This window comes from Plectropomus leopardus, chromosome 17 (assembly GCF_026936395.1).
Source record: "Plectropomus leopardus strain MGB_pleo_1.0 chromosome 17, ASM2693639v1, whole genome shotgun sequence".
Taxonomy (NCBI): Eukaryota; Metazoa; Chordata; class Actinopteri; order Perciformes; family Serranidae; genus Plectropomus; species Plectropomus leopardus.
Window position 1 is genome coordinate 1428669 of NC_142192.1, and position 20448 is coordinate 1449116.

General features: G+C 40.4%; 1 protein-coding gene across 5 annotated transcripts in view; it reads left to right on the plus strand.

Annotated features, from left to right (window-relative positions):
• gabbr1b (gamma-aminobutyric acid (GABA) B receptor, 1b) overlaps window positions 1-20448 on the plus strand; it is a 211805-nt gene that overhangs the window by 178440 nt on the left and 12917 nt on the right. For 3 of the 5 annotated variants that reach the window (XM_088090062.1, XM_088090064.1, XM_042506254.2), the window contains 5 exons: window positions 4552-4684; window positions 8161-8277; window positions 10403-10513; window positions 12195-12288; window positions 14298-14425. In XM_088090062.1, the coding sequence (XP_087946188.1) occupies window positions 4552-4684; window positions 8161-8277; window positions 10403-10513; window positions 12195-12288; window positions 14298-14425 (583 nt within the window). The remainder of the gene's footprint in view (window positions 1-4551; window positions 4685-8160; window positions 8278-10402; window positions 10514-12194; window positions 12289-14297; window positions 14426-20448) is intronic. The other 2 variants (XM_088090063.1, XM_042506255.2) reach the window with 1 other exon arrangement.

Below are 20448 nucleotides of genomic sequence, written 5' to 3' on the forward strand. Positions count from 1 at the left end.
AGTGAAGTGTCAGTTGACTTGTAAAAGCAGTTGAAGTGTAACAGTGAATGCACATGAAATTTTGGTTGACAGGATGAGTTACATTTAACTAGTTACCGCCCAACAGTAACGGAATTACAAAATAAATGTAAAAAATAATGTAATTACATTACATTTACCAGTCCAAATGCTGGTAAAAAAAAGGTATTACACATGAAAAAAAATGTTTCATAGTTCATAGTTAAATAAAACATTCATTCTGTTGCTTTCCATCTTGTTGCCATGCAGGAATGCCTTCTTTGGCAGATTTTTGGACAACATGGGTTAGCAAAACCACTGAGACAAATCTGAGTGCACCATTTTTGTTTTTAGGTCTTCTCAGCTTTATAGCCCTTGTAGTGGCTAGGTCCTATACTTTTAGCCGCTACCGGCTGCTAATTGGGCTACTGTTGTTTCAACGTGTACTCGGAAAAGACGGTCCAGGCTCACAGGTTCCTCATCACACGCGTTTATTCGTCGTTCCGCCATCACATCAATAATCCGGCACTTATCACATCTATAATCCGGCACTTAATAAACAACTTAAAGTATAAAGAAAACACGGCGATCTTCCCTGAGCACAGTCAAAAACTGATTGCTTCCACCCAATTGCAACACCTGTTACTGATGCTCTTTGGATTAAATGTCTTCCGGCAATACCAAACCAATGCACCCCCCTAGCGTTTGGAGGAGGTAATTACATACAACAGAAAATAAAATAAAATAAAATGGCTCCTACAGCCCTTTTAAAACATCGGTTTGAAAAGTAATAAAAAAGTTATCAAATTTTGTAAGTTAAATTACTTTGATGAATTAATTCAAATAGTTACATTGCTTATCCCCTTTTCACAGGGTAACCAGTAATCTGTAACCTATTACATTTAAGAAGTAACCTTCCTAATTGACTTTAACTCTTTGTTTACTTTGCTCACTTCTGTTTCTTCTTTCCAGCAATGATTGTATTCATCACTTACTGTGCTGTTGCCAATGTTGATTCAGCATGTTGAATCAGCGGATAAAAGCGGATTGGCATATTCAACTAAAACACAAGAAACTTGATCAGGGTCACTGATCAGCAATTATGACTTAAGACTTTTGGCCAGAGAGCAGTAATAGAAATGAAAGAAAGAGGAAGCAGAGCCAGGGTGGCAGGTCTGAACGGACTAAAAACCACCCCCGCCGGATCAGGCTGAAAGCTCTGCCACCTCTCCCTCCTCCCTGTCAGACGGATGGGGATTTCAATTGAGCACAAGAAACTTGTGCTCCAGCAAAGAATAAGCACTCAGGGTCACCAACTAGGGTCACCAATCAGCTATTATGGCTTAATATAAAGATCAGAGAGCAGTGAAGACTAACACATCTTTTGGGTCATCAGGTGGGAACCTCCTTTCATCAGTGTTTCACCAAGTTGGTCCCACAACACCTCCAGGAGGCTAGGCAGTGAACTCTGGCGTCCCAAAGCCACTCCCCTAGTGCCAGCCCTCACTGCTCCTATACAGCCCAAACAGTCCTGCCACCTTCAACAGACCCAGGCTCTGTTTATGTGAGCTCCAGGTAGTGGCAGTACCACCTGGCTATCACAGATACAAGGCTAAGCTAAACTACTACAAAGCTCTCACAGATGCAAGCTAAACTACTATAAAGCTATCACAGTTACAAGGCTAAGGCGAAGCTATGCTAGCCACGCTAGGTAGGCTAGTTATGACCCAGCCCAAACAGCAATGGCACCTTCAACAAACCCAGGCTCTGTTTATGCAAGCTCCCGGTAGTGACGTCCCAATGCTACCTTCCCTAGCACATGCATCACACTTGCCTTACAGTTTGAGTTTGTGCAAGATAGTGACAGTGCCACATGGCTATCAAAAATGCAAGGCTATGCTAATACTTGGCTACCACAGACACAAAGCTAAGCTAAGCTAACACATGGCTATCCCCCAGGAAGCTAAGCTGAGCTAGCTAAGTTAGCTAGGCTGGCTATCACATGGCTATCACAGCCCAAACAGCAATGCCACCTTCAACAGACCCAGGTTCCATTTATGCAGACTCCAGGTAGTGACTGTGCCAATGCTACCTTCCCTAGCACATGCATCACACTTGCCTTAGAGTTTGTGCAAGCTTCAGGTAGTCACAATTGCCAATATACTACAACTAGTGATGTGTCCTTCCGTGTCGAGGCTTCCAAGTGTGTGTCGAGTAATCCATGAAGATTTTTGTGAAGCGTGTATCGAGACTTGTATCGATGACGTATGTGGTGACGTTGGAAGCCTCAGGAGCCGGCCGTACTATGTGACTGATTTGGGAAATGGTTTGCAGGTTTGGCGTGTGATTCGAAATATAAGGGGCAACGAAACGCAACAAACTCCCCTGTCTCCTCACATTTTGTGGACTTGGGACTTAATTGCGCGTTTGTTTGCAATCTATTCAAACTTATTGATGAGTAAATTATTGGTTTATTGGCATTATCATTTAAGCACAATTCAATTCAAGCTTCACACACCAAAGCCATGGTGTCATTATAATCACTCTGCCTGTTTTACATTTATTGTCCACTTAATGGCACAGTAGAGCAAATGAAGCACTGTGACGCTTCGGCCCATGAGTGAACCAATTAGATGGAAAGCTTCAATGCTTCATGAAACTTCATCTCGCCATCGCTAACTACAACTCAAATACAAGATTCAAGCTAAGGGAAATAAGGATGATTGAATCAGCAAACACATTTACTTGGATGGCAGCATGGTCTCACACAAACAGGCCACTCCCACTCCTAAATACCCTCAAACTTCCTGTATTTTCTTCTGAGAGGACTGATTGGTGGATCTCTCCACCTGATCTCAAGGATTTGTCCATTCAGTGGGTCCCCCTGCTGTTCCCCGACAACCATTGTTTCTCCTAATCCAAATCCACTGACTGGATTTAACTGCCTCATCTGACATTTCCCTCACTGTCTTCCTCAAACTTTGTCCCCTTACTCTTAGTTCCCCCAGGAGAGAGATAGCTGATCCAGCTACAAATCCCCTACATCCCACTTCAACTGGGCGAACCCTAGCTTTCCATCCTTTCTGCTCAGCTTCTGCCTGTGAGTCTGTGTACCTCAGTTTCTTCCTTTCATAGGTTTCTTCCACTGAGGTTTCCCAAGGGACTGTTAGCTCAACGAAATAAACAAACCATTGACTATTTCCTTAGGAATAACAAGCTTTCCTCCTAAATCTACCTGCATTCCCCAATCACAAGCTCCTTCCAGGCGACCACACCCCTACCTCCTCCCTAACATACTGCCACTATGTTTCTCTCCCTCACTTACAAACTGGATACCTAAACTCTCTTTTTTAAAACCTCCTGAATTCATCTGTCTTCTTCTCCCTTCAGTACCTGCTGCTAAGCTTCTCAACACCTGATTATGTCGCCATGTATACCAGCCCTGTGATGAACTAATTTTGCAGCTTGACAAAATATGTCTTACCGTTGCAGTACCTGAACACAATGGGCATGATGGGTCACCATTTACCCAGAGCTTCAAGTTCTGGGTGGTTGGCAACACATCATATGTAGCCCCTATCAGAAATCTAATGCGGCTCGCCTGCATACTCCACAGGTCCCTCCAGCTAAGCTTCCTCCTCTCTACACTTTCACAATTCAACCACTGACCCTGCTTAGCCTGAGCCACTGCCTTAGCCTCCCTTACAGTCTCCCCCGCCTATGTACCTGCTCCACTACCAGTTTTCTTCTATCATTGGGGCCTGCTGTATTCCACACCGGTTTGCCTGGCCCAAGCCCCAAGCCTTCTCGGCCAAATTGAACATTACCTACTATCTCTGCATGCCTAAGAGCAGCCTCTGCGTCCTGAACTGCCGCTCTTGGGCTCCATTTTCTCTCCTTGGACGGATTTGGAACCTAGACAAGAGCCAACAGCTAGGACGCACACGAACTGCCCAACATTTACCAACGGCCCACTGTCAGCTTGGTGTATCAGGGCCTTAAAAGATAAAAGTAATTACAGTGTTGATGTAGAATTGCTGAAAGTGTTGGAACTGCCAGTTACGGCATAACCAATGAAAGCAGCTGAAATTTCAGTGAATGTGTAAGTGCTGAAGAAGGTTGAGTTGTGTGCACTGTAAGCTGTTGAAGTGTCAGTTGGTATGAAAGTAATGACAGTGCTTGAAATTGACAGTTGAAGTGTAAGGCCTGAGAGTGGTTGAACTGTAAGTTGAAGAATAAAATTGGTGTCAGGTGACATTGATGAAACAGTAAACCTTCAGTTAAAGTGTTAAAGTGCAATGAAAGCACTTGAAATGTCGGTTGAAGTGTTAGATAATGATACTGCTGACCAATAACTAATTGTAACTATTGTTGCTTTGAGGACCATCACTCAGACTCAACAAATACTATCTACAGAATTCTATATCCTGCATCCATTATTTTATGGTCCTCTCACCACAGTATGAGTCTATTTTTTGTGTCTTTGTTTGTTTATGAACCCTTACATGTTTACAGAAGCAGAAATACATTTACGTATCTCTGTTTTTGGTCCAGGTACATACAGAACTCCCAGCCATATCTGAACAACATGACTGCAGTGGGCTGCATGATGGCTCTGGCTGCTGTCTTCCCTCTGGGCATCGATGGCCTTCATGTCCACAGGAGGCAGTTCCCCGTCGTCTGCCAGGTACACTTTGAAACTTGCTCCAAACATAATGATTTGATTTCAGACATACTGAATATCAGTTAACTGTAGGAAGCAGGCCTGCAAATAAAGATTATCATAATTGTCATTTAACAATTGACGTTGTTGTAGGGAACTGTAGGGGCCTGCAGTGACCTTTCAGGTAGGCCAACACCAAGATTTTGTGACCACAGATGTTAGGGTGACAGGCCTGTAGTCAGTTAAACCCATGATGGAGAATTTCCTGGGGACTGGGATGATAGTGGAGCATTTGAAGCAAGAGGGGACTTCACACAGCTCCAGAGATCAATTGAAGATCTGTGTGGGGGCCAGCTGGTCAGCACAGACACTATCACACATCCTCCCCGGGTCAGCGGGAAGGAGTGAGGGAGTATCAAGTGGAGTAGGCGGTTGTTTGATGTTGGAGCAGGTGAGAGGTATGAAAGTGGGCTGAACCTGCAGTAAAAAAACATTCAGGTTGTCGGCCAATTGATTAGTTTTCACAGAGCGAAGAGATCATTTTCTTTAATTAGAGATGTCCTGCAGGCTCCTCCACACTGATTCAGAGAATTTGGCTGAAAACCGTTTTTTTCAGCTTTTCAGAGTCGCTCCTGTTTCCTACTCTGATTTCCATTGTCTGCCAGTACATGTACATGCACAGATTAGTGGGGCTACAGGTAAAGCTTGATTAGGCCATTTAATTTGACTACTGTCCTTGTCCCAGTGTACAAGCAGCGGGGGAGAATTGATTTATTTGCGGAAGTATGTCTGAATCCTCCACAGCAGGTGGCGATATGCCCCCTTTCAGCTGGCTGCTATTGGACTTTCTTCCAGTTGACCTAGTGTGTCACATACCAAACAAGTTAGCAGCAAACGGGATGCCTGTCAAACGGTGAAAACATGGATAACTTTTTGGCGCTGTACATTTTGTATGCTTTACTTAGTACCTTTATCCTGTTTTGTTTTCTTCCCATGTTATTGTTCTTCTCTTGTTTTTTATGGCTTTCTTCTACAAATTTATGCTGATAGACAAAGTGATCAGGGTAGCAAACAGGAGCTACTTTGAAAAGTTGGACTTCTGGGTCAAAGCCCTGTGTGGGGACTATGGAGCATGCACAGAACACCTTGGCCAGTTCTGGTCCGGTGGATGCGTATACATTAAAGAATAAATCGACTTCCAACTGCATTTGGCGTGTTAGTCCGAGAAGTTTGATGAAGTAGGATTTAAGTGAAACTAACTTGTTTGCATGTACTGTATTTTAAAAGTCCAGTTTTAGTCTGACTTACAGTTTTAGTCTGAGTGTTTTTGTGGCCTAGTTGTATTAGAGTCTCTCCCTACTTCTGAAGGTCTCGTTATATCCTGCTCAAACCTTTTTTGCTATAAAGCACAGTTTGTTGTTGTTGTATGTGTAGATGGCTTTAGTTGACACACACTTCACAAAAGCTGAATTAAGAAGTCAAAAATTCTATGAGTTCATTTATGTCCGTAGCTGGAGCCTAAAAAACACCCCAAGCACTGTAATCAGAGCATGCCTGGAACGGATTTGCCTGTATGGTCCATCTGCACACAGTCTGTACCACAGGTTTAGCAGATTTTAGTTCCTGCCTGCAGGTCAGGAGAAGATGAATAGTTACTGACAGTCCCAAAGCTGCAAGAGGGACACAATAATGGCATATTTCTTGGATGGAAGCAAATAGGTGTATATCCTAAAATGGTGAACTGTTCCTTTAAAGCAAACAAGAGTAAATCTTTGCTAGAGGCCCGTAGTGATTATAGCATTATTATGCTCAATAATATAAAAGCCTTGGATGGAACAAACAACACCCTGCTGATTTTCATATTCATAGAGCTTTTATTGAGGCTAAAAAGTTTCTCCTGTGGGCAAAACTACTAGACAGCAAGTGTAAAAAAAAAAAAAATTCTCTGCGGAGCATGAATGTGCTCAGCAAATCTCAGATATTTCAGATATTTAAACATTATAATTGGCTTGTTACTTGTGTTTGCTATGCTGAATATATATATTCAAGGGAATATAAACTTTAGTGTCCAACAATGTGTCCTGATAATCAGACTGATTTGCCTTTCTGCTCACTTCATTCAATACTTCATTCTCCTTCCTATTACCCAGTTTCTGTTTTAGGAGGTTATACAGTATTTTACAATGTTTAGTAACAAAACTATTTTTACTAAACATGGGCACCAAGGTAGCAATTGCTAAGAGCAACTAACCTTATAGTTTTAATGGAAATCAAAACTATATGTTATTTTATAAGTTGTTATCTCTGTGAGTCAAAGTACAACAACCTGTACAACCATGCCCATCTCATCGACAGGTGTGACCTTTTTTCTGTTGGTACTTTTCATGAATATAGTTAGATAGATGGCTAGGAAGATGACGTCCCCATTCTTAATCTTGCATACAAAGCTCCGATTGCTCAATTGTTTCCTGCTTTGAGGCAAACAGTCATCAATGAGCACAATACCAGACCAATTTAAGTCATCAGTAAACAAATATGATATTTAAATCGATGCAGTTCTTCTCTAAATTTCTATTCTGTGTACATCAATCCATCCATCCATCCATCCACTCATCCATCCATCCATCCATCCATCCATTTTCATCTGCTGAACCAGGACCAGTTTGCAGGGCAGCAGATTAAGCAAAGTACTCCAGATATCCCTCTCCCCAGCAATGCTTACCAGCTCCCCCTGAGGGAGTCTGGGGCATTCCCAGGCCAGATCAGATATATCACTCCAGCATGTTCTGGGTATGCCTCAGGGCCTCCTGTTAGTCAGTCATGTCCGAAAAACCTCAAACGGGAGGCACCTGGGCAGCATCCTGATCAGCTGTCTGAACACCCTCAGCTGGCTCTTTTAAATGTGAAGGAGCAGTGGCTCTACTGCGAATTTTTATGGCAAGTAAAAATGATACTTTGACCACAAAATGCCTACAAGTCAGGAGAACCTGTAAAATGACTTCTGGGAAACCAATCTGGTTTAGCATGCCTGTATGTGTAGGTATTGTATTGGTGGTGTGTCATTTCTATTAGAAACATGTCATCATTATATGCGTGTGGATTGCTGGCTCCACTTACACATAACAATGTCATTGCCCCAGAGAGGAGATCAGAGCCAAAATGAATCCCTTCCAACAGAACTAAGAAAAGCCTTAAAGCCTCTAAGTATTCTGTAGTTCTAAGTCTTTTAGCTCTCACCATTCCTCGTGTTGTTAGTTGTCTGATTCTTGTCCACTTCAGCAAAGGCAGGGACACACCATCACTCCTTTATTACAGAGGACATGGTGAGAGATAGACAGCCTTAGAGACGGTTATTTTCATTTCAAGGTCATTTCTGAAAGGCTATTAAACTCAAACAGGGCTTAATGAAGTAGAATGACTGAGGAGCTGATTTGATGAATCTGTTTGATATATTCATCAGTTTAATTATGAATTCTTTCATGTATTTTCTCCTCTGCTAGTTCCGCCTGTGGCTGCTTGGTCTGGGTTTCAGCCTGGCTTACGGCAGCATGTTCACCAAGATCTGGTGGGTCCACACCGTCTTCACCAAGAAGGATGAGAAGAAGGACAGGAGGAAGGTAAATGTGGCAGGGATTTGACACAATTTACAATCCAGGAGTAAACAATGAAGTTCACCGAGAGCTTTTCTGCCAAGCAAAGCGGGGTTAGACTTTGCTTCATCATTATCCCCTTCAAGGACAAGCTCCACTGCTGGAGATGATGTATTCAGCAATAATGTGTCTTTAAACATTTTCTCTGTGCCCTGCTGCTATAGCTGGCCCACAGTTGAATAGCTGGCCCACGGCTGGCCCTTGAGCATCATGTAGCATCTATTTCTCATACTGCCTGGCCGGTGAACTCTTCCCATTGGTCCCAAGGCTTTCCCTAGGTCTCTGTCCTACAGGCCCCTCCCTCCTCCCTTGTCTCCTGTTTGTAAAAGGACATGTCGATAGGATGTCATAGAGCTGCTAAGAGGCATGAACAGGAGTCTTCCTAGCAGAGAGAAACAGCCCATCACTGAATATTTATGAATATCTTTGCTGAGGAAAGCCAATCAGGTTATTTTATCGAGGGCTGCATCAGAACTGATTGACTTCACTTTAACTCACTTCATGCCCATGCTGCAGTACAAGGACAATATCTATGGTATAGAGTAATCTGCAGCTGATGTGCACCTTGGAAAAGATGTAACTACATGATGTTGCCACAGTGGATGCGGTGCTCACACGTGGGGACCGCACTGGTCAGCTGTGTCTGCTTGTGTGTTCTTCAGTTTTCCGAATGCTAGTTAAGACTAGTGCAAGTGAAGAAATCATTCCGGAAGTTGAAGAAAGGTTCAATGATTTGCTGCTTTTTTGTTAAAACACATCTAACAAAGACATCTCCACTGTAAACTATCACAATGACTGACAGAATGTGAACAGAGCAGCTGGATGCCAGTGGGCTGACAATGAAGTCACATTTTGTCAGCCTTGACAACATGTACTGCTCATCTTAAAAATGCTCTCTGAATTATCACTAATTGTCAGGGTCTGATCAATAACTATGCCCACTTACCCACCTCAGATAGAGAGCAACTTACAGCTGCTTCCCTAAACCTTTCACTTGGAGACTCTCTCATCCACTGCAGGAGAGACCCAGAGCCCCACACTGGGCTAAGGTGAGGATTGCACAACTTAAACATTTGCTTAAGGTTAGGGGAAAATTTTTATCATGGTTTAAAAAAACCCAAACATCTGTTGGATTATGGTGGGACATGACCTCTGGCGCATAAAAGTCAGCTGCAGAACTCATCCATTCACCAGCCCAGCCTCCTCCTCCCTAAGTGGGGTACCCACTACAAGATAATCAGGCCAATTTGGGCCGACCAAATTCAGCAAAGGCCCGATTACCTGATGGTTTGAAAGATTATCTGGCCAGATTTTCCTGTGGTGTGGGAGGTGTTAAGAGTGATTTCACCCTCCCTGATATGATATATATATATATATATATATATCGGGGCAGCCCCAATTTGAAATTGTAAATATTAAACATGTTCAGTATTCAGTATTTATGATCAGAAATCCTGTTGTGTGGGTGGGGGGGCCCAAGGACAGCCAGGCACGCACTCTGTAGATTGTAACCTGGAACAGAAGCACAACAACGAAGAGACATGGCGATGTAAATCATTTATTGCAAATTTGTCCAATATGAACTCAATTTCCACGAGATACTCAACAGGTCAAGAATCTCTCTCCCCAACTCTGCGCCCGCTGGCCATTGCAATTCTTCCTAATGAGGACTACCATGTTTTGAGATTGGATCAGAAATAAAAAAATTCACCCCAGCTAAATAAACTCTGATCTTGTTTAATAATGCAACAAAATCAATTACCACTTTATAGTTTTGGACCTGTTCCCACAAAATCTTTCTCCCTTTCGAGCTGAATACATAAAGGAACACCTTTATTTATTGACTGAGCCAGGGAGCTGTGTGTTCTCATCAGTACGCTCTCTTTGTCTCTTATCCTGTCATGGCCCAGTGCTTTGAGGGCAGATTGAATTGGCTCCAGTTAGTGATGGATCATTGTTTTCTCGGCCAGCTTAAGCTAGTCTATTTATGGCTTCATAAATCCCTCCCTCACAAAATCAGAAAGAGCGGATTTGTGCCTCTTCCTGATCCCTTCCATGCTGCCACAGTGACCACCACCACCCTGTTTCCCAGCAGCATCTGGAACCATGGAAACTCTACGCTACTGTTGGTGTTCTGCTCGGCATCGACATCCTGTCCCTCATGATCTGGCAAATTGTGGATCCCTTGCATATCACAGTGGAGGTATGAACATCCATTCATTTGGTTATTTATTTACAGCTGGCCAGCAAACAAACAAACCCACTGATATCCTTAAAATCTAATGCATTCATTAGGGGAGATTTACAGTATATCTACTACTTAACAAATATTTGGTGTTTCCCAATTATAATAATTAGGTTGACTAGGCAGAAGCAAGTAATAAAGTACCGTAAATTATGAAAATCATGGAAGCTTATGACTCTCAATATTAAAATAATAATAATTAAATCAAAGTGATATTTCTATTTCTAATTTATGTGCATGATGCACGAAAAAAAAAGTCAAAATCAATGTTCTTCTCACTCATGATAATGGATCACTGTGCGCCTTAACATAACACTTCCATAATGATAATACTTTTTGGGCGTCTGGTGGCTCAGTGGATAGAGCAGGCGCACCATGTATGAAGGCAATGTCCTTTCCGCAGTGGCTAGGGGTTTGACTCCAGCTCATGGCCCTTTGCTGCCTATCGCCCCCTCTCTTTCTCCCCCTTTCGTGCTGTGACTATGTCCTATCCAATAAAAGCAAAAATGCTCAAAAATATATTTAACAAAAAAAAAATTGACTTTATTATTTTCTAATTAGTAGACAGTGTGCCACCATTTTTGCCACCAAGTCTGGTACCCACTGCACAAAACCCCCACTAACAACTGTGTACATTTTGCTTTTATATGTAATTGCAAATGTTCTACACAACATTCACTACAGGGTCAAATGACTCTTCAGAAGTCATTGGTATTTATTGGCTCTGGCTCTGATCTGCTGTGATGAAACTTCAACACCTGGGTAAATGGATTCATTTTAGCCCCTTTGCCAGCAAGACGCGGTGGCTCACTAAGTCTAAATACCGTCAGTCTCTGTCCATTAGCATTCAGAGATCATTCCAAATTTGAAAGAGAGACTGAATAAGTTAGAGATGTAAAAAAGAAGTGATCACTGTAATATTTTCACTGGCCTCCGTGCTGTTTTCTACTGTTTACTAACCTCTAAGAAGTGCCTGTACATGACATCGAACATTACACACAAGGAAAAAACATAAGGAGCACACTGCTACACAGCTGTGTAAACAGCTCTGCTCTTAGTGGTTTTTCCTATGGAAAAGGAGAGTATAAGTTGCATATTTTCTGTCAATTAAATGGTGATACAGAAAGAAAACTCCATTATCATTATGGCAGAGCTTTCATTTTAATTTTAATTTTTAATAGGTCAGTCAGTCAGTCAATAAAAATAAGGAATTTTTAAAATATGAGAATCTGGGATCCAGGAAATATTTTGTATTTTATACATACTAAATGACTAAATCTGATATCAGTTTGCTGATAATGAATTTTCTGTCAATTGACAAACTGATTTATCAAATAATTTCAACACAATTCATTTTGGCAGTAATTATGCATTTTCAAGCATGCAACTGAAAATGAAAACTAGATTTAAACATCTTTATTCTCAGAATGTTTTACATGTGCACTCAAGTAGAGAATACAATTTCACTTTGATTGAATGATTTTATTTCAACATCAGCAGACACTTCATAAAAACAGACTGGCATGAGAAAATGTATTTTGCCTCATTTGAAACTGATTGTATCTTATATGTTTTTTGTTGAAGTTACTGTATGTTGTTATTCTTCTTCTGTGTGTTCCTGCTGTATGCATGTGAGCAGAAATTCACCAGAGAAGCTCCCAAAGGAGACCTGGATGTTTTGATCCAGCCTTTACTGGAACACTGCAGCTCAGAAAAAATGAACACCTGGCTGGGTGAGTAGAATACCAACCAACTCCTACATCATTGTTTCTGTCAGTTCTCTGTTTCGCTGCATCTATATAAAACCATACCAGTGCTCTTTCATGTTTTTGCCACATGAATATATTTAAGAAATAGTCACATCAGCTGCCGCATTCATAAAGATTCCTAGCACAAAGATTTGCTCCTATTGATGAAATTCTAAGAAAATTCTTAGAATAATGATATTTTCTAAGAATGTACCTTAAAAGTTAAGAACAGGTCCTGGTAAAGATAAAGGTTATTCACAAAGCTTAGCTCCTGGGGTGAAAAACTTTTTAAGAGGTTTAGGAGTTTCTTAGGCAGAGGAGAAAATGGCAGAATGACAAGGAAGAGGGAGAAATATTCTCAAAACACTGCGTGACAGTGAGAAAATGAAACACTACAGATTTGATGGTGCGGGGAAAATGTCTGTGGTTGATCTCATAAGAGGTGCTCACATCTCCCACCCAACGTAATAATGGTAGAACGCCAGAAATAAAGTGATGACAACACTAAGATATTTGCAACTTCAGAAGTTTTCCAGGGCAGCAGTGTGATCACACAAACAGCACGTTCACTGTCTCATATTGTGACGCAGTTCATTTTATTTCCTCTAGGTGTCCACACCTTGCAGGCTCACAAAAAGGGTTTGTCTGTGACAACCAATCACACCTGTGACTGTGGGTTGCACCTAGCGAAAGTGTCAACTCCACTCTTTACTAAGATAAACGTTTGTCCCTTTTTTGCTCAGTGTTTCACCTTTTCTAAATCTTATGCTAGGACTCCTAGCTAGGAATCTTAAGGCTGAATTAAGAGCTTGCTGAGAGACTGTTTACAGGGCAGTGGGTTTTGCATGAAATGTTAACCTTTTGCTGCATTCACAGAACAATGACATTTTGGGGGTCTGAATAGGCAGCCTTTTAAAGTTCCATCTTATCTTTTGTAAAACACAAACCACTGACCTGTACACGAGGGTGGTTTTCACAATGTTGTCATATGAACACATATATATAGATTTTTTAATACAAATGAAAGGGAGTCCTGTGACTCAGACTGAGGAATGGCTGCTGGAAGTTTTGGCTGTTCACATTGCTCTGGGTTTTTGCAAAATAACTTACTTTACAGAGGCCACAGACTGGGTCTGATTGTGTTTCTACAACATACCCTAGTCCAGCAGGAGGAGTGACAAAAGGAGAAAGCATCCGCTAAATCCATCCCAACAAATAGAGCTAGCCTTGATGTTAATGATGCAAAGCTAACTCCCAAAACAGCAAGTTTGGACAGTAGTACATCTGAAAGTATGGCTGCAGACATAACAAAGATCTACAATCTGCCCCATAAAATGTTGGATGAGCAGGACAAGACACTTGATGAAACAAAGAGTGACAACAGCTTCTACTGAGGAGAAAATCAGTGAGCTAACTGGGCGCCCGGACAGTGCTAAGAGTCAGCTGGACTTTCTTTCTGGAAAAATACAAAGGAAAGACTTTGTTTTTAAATGTGGCCTGAGAATGCTCTTAGAATGTTTGTGAATACGGCTGCAGTAGTCTGTCCAACAAAACTGAATCACAGAAGCTGAGGAGTTATTCAAAAACTGCAACTAAATGGACTGCTGTTCTAACAGTTCTGCCTCTCTGCCCATTTTACAAACCAACTACCTTTCTTTCCAGAGCTAAAAATCCAGGGGTTGAGAAGATTACCAAATAATGAAAAGAGCTAATGTGAAAGAAGTGTGATATACTAGATCTCAAAATGTCTCAAGTAATGCTAAGTCTTTTCATAGCATAATAACAGGAACTGGCATAAATGTCTCCGTGGAAGTTAGAGAATCAGTGTAACATCGAATATGATTTGAAAAATCACTGGTCACTGTTCTCTGAAAAAGAACAACTTTGCAGCAAGTACTGTGAGAACTTTAGAGCCTGTGAGCGCTGTGTGAAACGAGCGGCAGGACAAGCAGTTCCATCATTCCTCACCTCTGCCATCTTGTGTGTCCCTGCAGGTGTGGTGTACGGTTATAAAGGTTTAATGCTGCTGCTCGGCATCTTCCTGGCCTATGAGACCAAGTCCATCTCCACCGAGAAGATTAATGACCACCGAGCTGTGGGCATGGCCATCTATAATGTTGCTGTGAGTTCCCTTCATTGTACACGTGTGTGTTTGCCAAAGTCTGTAGGAACAGTGTGCAGAATTTAGGGGGAAACTATTTGTAGCAGCAGTGGTATATAATATTCAGAATTATGTTTTTTTAGTGTATCATTATCTGAAACTGAGAAATTATGTGTTTCCATTAGCTAGAATGAGCCCTATAGAAAGCAGGAAGTGCCAAAATCTTTTTGTTTCATTCAGATGGGATTGTTTTGCAGGATGCTGTGGTGCACGCTTCAGCTAACAACATGTCCATCTCAGCAGTGCTTTGAGTGCACATACATAGCCCTAGTAAGAATGCAAAATAAACATCCTGAATTCTTCTGGTTTGATGAAAATGATAAGTTGGACTGAGGCACACAACACTCTGTGTGATGAACACAGTGTGGTGCTGTAATCTTCGAGTCTGCCAGATGCCAATAAATCCCACAAACTGGTCCTTTAAGCCAAGTCCTCGCAAATGCATAACATTGGGACAACACCACACTGTTTTTGCTTTTTCGCAGTTGACATTTTGGAAAACACTGGTCTTGCTTTGAAGATGATGTTTTGGAAAACCTTAAACAAATATGGCTACAGGTATTTTGTTTTACTTCCTAAAATCAATCCTAAAACCAACAGGTAACCACCCAACTAGCATTTTGGTGCTAAAAATGTTCTGAGAATGGCACAATGCAATGTTTTAGTAACATTTTTAGCAGCAAGTTTTCTTTTAGTTCCCAGAACATTCCTCTGAAAGTTAGGTATTCTCTATAAACATCAAAATGTGTTAAAACATGTGGGGTTTTTTTTATTGTTAACATATCACATTGAATTACAAAAAAAAAGAAAAAATCTGGAATCTCCATCCTCAATAACATGTTCTGAATGTTGCTTTGAAAATGTTCTTCCTTTGTTCTTACGTAATATTGTGGGAATGTTTTATAAAATGATCTGTCACCTCTTAACATCACCAAAATATCTTCAGAAAGTTGCAGTTATAACATTACATCTCAGTCAGTATTAAACCTTAAAGGAACATTATTTGAAATAATAAACATCCTTAAAATGTCCTTTGAACAATAGATTACAATGTTTTTATTAAAATGTTATTTCAACTTGTAGGTAACATTGGCCAATGTTGTGGGAACATATCCTGTCAGTTGGGCAGGATAACCTCTTTATTTAGTTTTAGAAGTCTAGCAACAACATTTCTTATACGCTCGAGGCTATTTAGAATTTTTGAATTATTAAAGAAGTGCTGCAGTGATTTTGTATTATGTTGTCATAAAGTTGGTGGACTCATAAGAGATTTTAAAAAGAGTGATCAAAATTAATAGTCCTTTTAACAAAGAGTGCCACACTGTTGCAAAATCAGAAGAAGCTGACCTGTAACACAACAGCTTCTGCCTCTTGTCTAACATATAACATATGCATTGGCAGCGCTTTGTAAACAATAACAATGGCACAAGGTCAATAACAATCATTTGCTGTCTCTGTTATTTGACAGCTGATCTCGCCCTCTGCTCAGAGGGTAAGGAGCTCCTGAATCTCACTGTTTTCCCAATTTGCGGACATTTACAGCTGCCGTTGCTGTTTGTTGAGTTAGCTGTCACTTGAGTTTGAGAACTGTTTTCTACATGTGATCTGTGTCTGGATACATTATTTGGATAATGACACGTGATCCACAGGCCTTTGCATTTACACCTGGTATCAAATAGCTTTGTTCTCTTTATTCTGCCTTGGGATAACCAAGATGACATTATAGGAATTCTTGATTGGACCCTTAATTCTAAAACGAAAAAGAAAGTAAAGGTGAAAAGGAAATGATCTGAAAATTGGCTTAGGGGCATTATTAAACATGACTAGAAAAAAACAAGGGAAATGTCCATAGAACTATACTTACATTCTCTTGATTATGATTATTGATTACTGATTATTTTTTTTTACTTTTCTTTTTTTTACTCTGCAAAAACTGATGGTTAAAATTGTTATCTTTACTTAAAAGAAATCTAGAAAACTAAAATAAAATCAGGTATTTATTTGATTTTGTAAACTTGTTGCAACTTAAAAATAACAAATGTGATCAAATCAATCTCTCTAAGTTTTAGCAACTTCAGTAAACCAAGTTTACTCTGCTATATATCTATATATATATAATCATATTTGTATTTTCTCAATTATTTTAATAAAGCAGAACTCACAAATCTCCTAATTTCATCACTGGCATAATCCTCTTTGTGATGGTCAAGTTAAGGCAGATTAGCTTGGTTTACTGAAGCTGCTAACACTTAAAAAGAAAAAGGTCATTCACTACAAGTTGTAAGTTGCAGCATCTTTACTTAATTTGGTAATTACAGTTACATTTCAAGTAAATGTAATACTTAGATGTCAAGTAGACGTAAGTTAAGATTTATATATACATTTTCTTTGCTTTTCAAGGTAAGTTTTGGGCCAATTTTTAAGCTGCTTGTCACCCTCTTTGCATATTTTTTAAAGAAATTGATTTGCTCAAGTTTCAAAGGGTTAAAAGACCAGTGCTATTCACTCATGATCATTGTGGAATCACCAAACTACAGAATTACTTTATTTAAGCAGGGCTACATCCAGTGAGAAAACAATGAATGTAAGCTTGAAATAATTTTGCAGTTGAGTGGTTGACTTTCCTCCAAACACTGATTTGGGAGCTGATAGAGAGCTCAGAGTGAACAAAACACCCACTGACAAATCATGGAGAGCATTTCAGCTCCATACAAAATGTATTTTTATACCTTGACATTCAGTGTTCTCTGAGATGACTGGAAGACGACTAACAGAGCAGCATTCAAAGTACTACCACAGGATAATCAGTGCACCACTGTGAGTAATCTTTGACAGAAACCTGGAAATGAAATGTTCCTGAGCTGCCTGAGGACCTGCCTCTCTCTCTCTCTCTATCTCGCTCATATCTATATATCTATATTGTAGGGATTTGGCTTTAACACGGGCCATCCCTTTTTGTGATTAGGCCTCATGCAAGGCCTTAGCTGACCATGTGGTTGGTCAGACAAAGGAACAAAGAAAAGGCGGGAACTTTAAGTCCCTTCTCTATGTGCTGAAGTACAGTACAGCCAATTTCTGACTGCATGTATGTGATCTAATATGTATGTGAGGTACCTTGGCTAGTAAAAGGGTGTTCAGTTACATGCAAGACCCTCTGTGTGTGAGGCATTAACAAACTAAATCCAAACCAACCCAGTAACCCAATAACAAAGAAATCACAACAACGACTCATTCGATAGCATGAACATCAAAACATGTTACACATGATATAACAAAAGACAAAGTAAACAGTCTTGCTCAGCCTGTACTTATGTCCTAATGCTATGCCCAGATGTTAGTTGCCAATCCAGGTGTGGTAGAAGAGTTATTTGGGTTGCTGGCTGAAGAAAAGAGGCGTCTCTTCTTGGCTTTGTAACATTCTTGGTGACAGTGGTGGACAAATCATGTCTAAAGATGGACCTGTTGGAAAATCTATCACTTAGGTGTCAGAACATGAGGCACTCTGAGATGTTGAGTTCAAATAGCTCTTCTTTGTTTGAGGAACAAAGAAGACAACAGTAGCCATTTTGAAGAAGGAACTCAGGACATGTGACACATGTCCAGTGTCAAGTGTCCAAATGAATGAATCATATGTGGAGTTCCCAGGTTCCTACAATATCGAGATAGATAGATAGAATTGTCAACATGTGATAAATTCGATTCTCATTTTACATAAACTATAAATAAGCTGTAATAAACTATCCAATTGAATGAAAAGCTTGTTTTTTTCCATTAGTATTTGTGTCATGTAGCCTACATGTATAGCGATGATGATTTCTGTGTACCATGTTTGTTGGTGTTATCCAGTGTCAGGTCTCTGTTTGATCATGTGTTGAGACATGAGATTATAGGGTAGCTAGTTTAGGCGCATAACTAGTAACAAGCACGCACAAGGGCCCATCATATCTATGTATCTATCTATCAATCTATCTATCTATCTATCTATACATAGATATATATGTATATAATATATGTTCAGCATGTGAAAAGGCAGATTCATGTATGTGTTTGTGGCTAGAGCTGATTGCAGCCAGACTAATGTATTTGTCAGTAGCGTGCCTCTGTGCAAGGCTCTGTGTTAATCTGCAGACTTGGTCTTTCACTTCCAATCCTTCACCAGCGCAGATTCTCTCTCCCAGCATGTTTACTTTTTACTCCGACCTCTTCTCTCTCGTTTCAAGCTCTGCTGAGGAAGCTCTGCCATCCTTGATGGCGAGGCTCACCTCCAGCCCAATTTGTGGGCATAAATGAGGGAAAAATCGGCCGGTGGGCCCTGCAGCACGGGATGTGTGTGTGTACTGAGTGATGACACCACCACCAGAGACCTGAACTGACAAGGCTGTGATGTGTCCTCATCATCAGAAATAAAGTCACATGAAAGAAATTGATAGAAAATTAATCTGCAGGTATTTTTACAATCAGTTAATCATTTCAGTAACTTTTCAGGCAAATTATATTAAATTCCATATATATTTCCAGCTTCCCATTGGTGGAGATTTGCTGCTTTTCTTATACAGCAATGGAATACTAAATATCTCTGTGCGTTGGACTATTATTTAGATAAAACAAGAAAACTGAATATGCAACCTCAGGCTGTGGGAAACATTTGACAGACAAAACAATAATGTGAGTTGCCAAACTGTTTCTCAGGTCTGTTTCTTGCAAAGCCTGGAGGAAGTTTACCCAGCCTTTAAATGCAATGGAAACCACATGCAGAGGGTTTCAAAATGACCCACATTTCCCCTCGCAATTTCTGCTGAAAAGCAGAAAACACCTTTATAGGTCAAGCTGAAATCCCCACACAAGTAAATGGCTTAACTCTATCCTGGCTGGTTCCTTAGGTCGTAAGTCTTATTTATGCTCTTGTGACACAACATACATACAAGTTTTGTTTTTTTGTTTTTTTTTTATTTAATAAAATATAATGCACATGTAGCATCACCAAAATGGGTTATCAAAAAGGGTTGCAGGGGGCTGAAGCCTATGTGGTGTGGACAGGTGTGCTGTCATGAAAATTTGAGCACTTTCTAAATGTCATGTGGACCAATCAGATTGCTTAGTTGGAACTACTTGTTGTATTATACAGCATTTTTTCCACAAACGTTGCCCAGTTCATAAAATTGCAAATATATTAGTAATGCAATACTTTGATTAGTGGGCCAGAAACTCAATCACTTTTGTTTCCACTAGTTTGTGGACAGACAGTGACTTAACACACATTTATTGAAATGAAAATGTTTTACATTATTACTTGTACTTGTACCAAGATGTGTTGTGAGCAACAAATTTTACAGTGTATAAAAACAACTTGTCAGCCCTCTCAGGTATACGATTATGTATTGGAGACATGGTCTATCTTTGGCATTTCTCTACTAATATAACTTATATTTATTGGCCACCATGTTTTTAATATCTGTGATAAGCTAAAGACAGCAAATAATGTGGCTGTTTGACTTTTCAGTGGGCTTCAATATGCAGTAACACTGCTCTTAAAATTCCTTTGCATTCTGTCTGTCTGACATTGTCGGCAGCAAAGGTATGACTGTGACCAGGTTTCTGAAGGATTTTCAGCTGCTCACTGTGAATATGTCTGACATTCTTCCCTCAAGTGATCTTCAAAGACATACTGCTCTGTGTGTCTATAATTGGCTGGGCCTGTTCGCTCTGTCACACCGCCAGATAAAGTAGTCGATTGTTCAGCTTTTTAATGTGAATCCAAGAACAAGAAGTTCTTTCACTGCAACCAAATTTCACTAGACAAATCGCAAAGTATTCTTCTCTGCATGACAATTTAAGAGACAAGTGAGGCATCTGCTGCTGGTTTGAAATGCCATTCTTTTTCGAGCCAGTCAAACACACACACACACACACACACACATACACACACACTCATGCTCAAAGTGGCTTTTTAATCAGAAACATCTCCAGCTGATTCTGTGATTTTC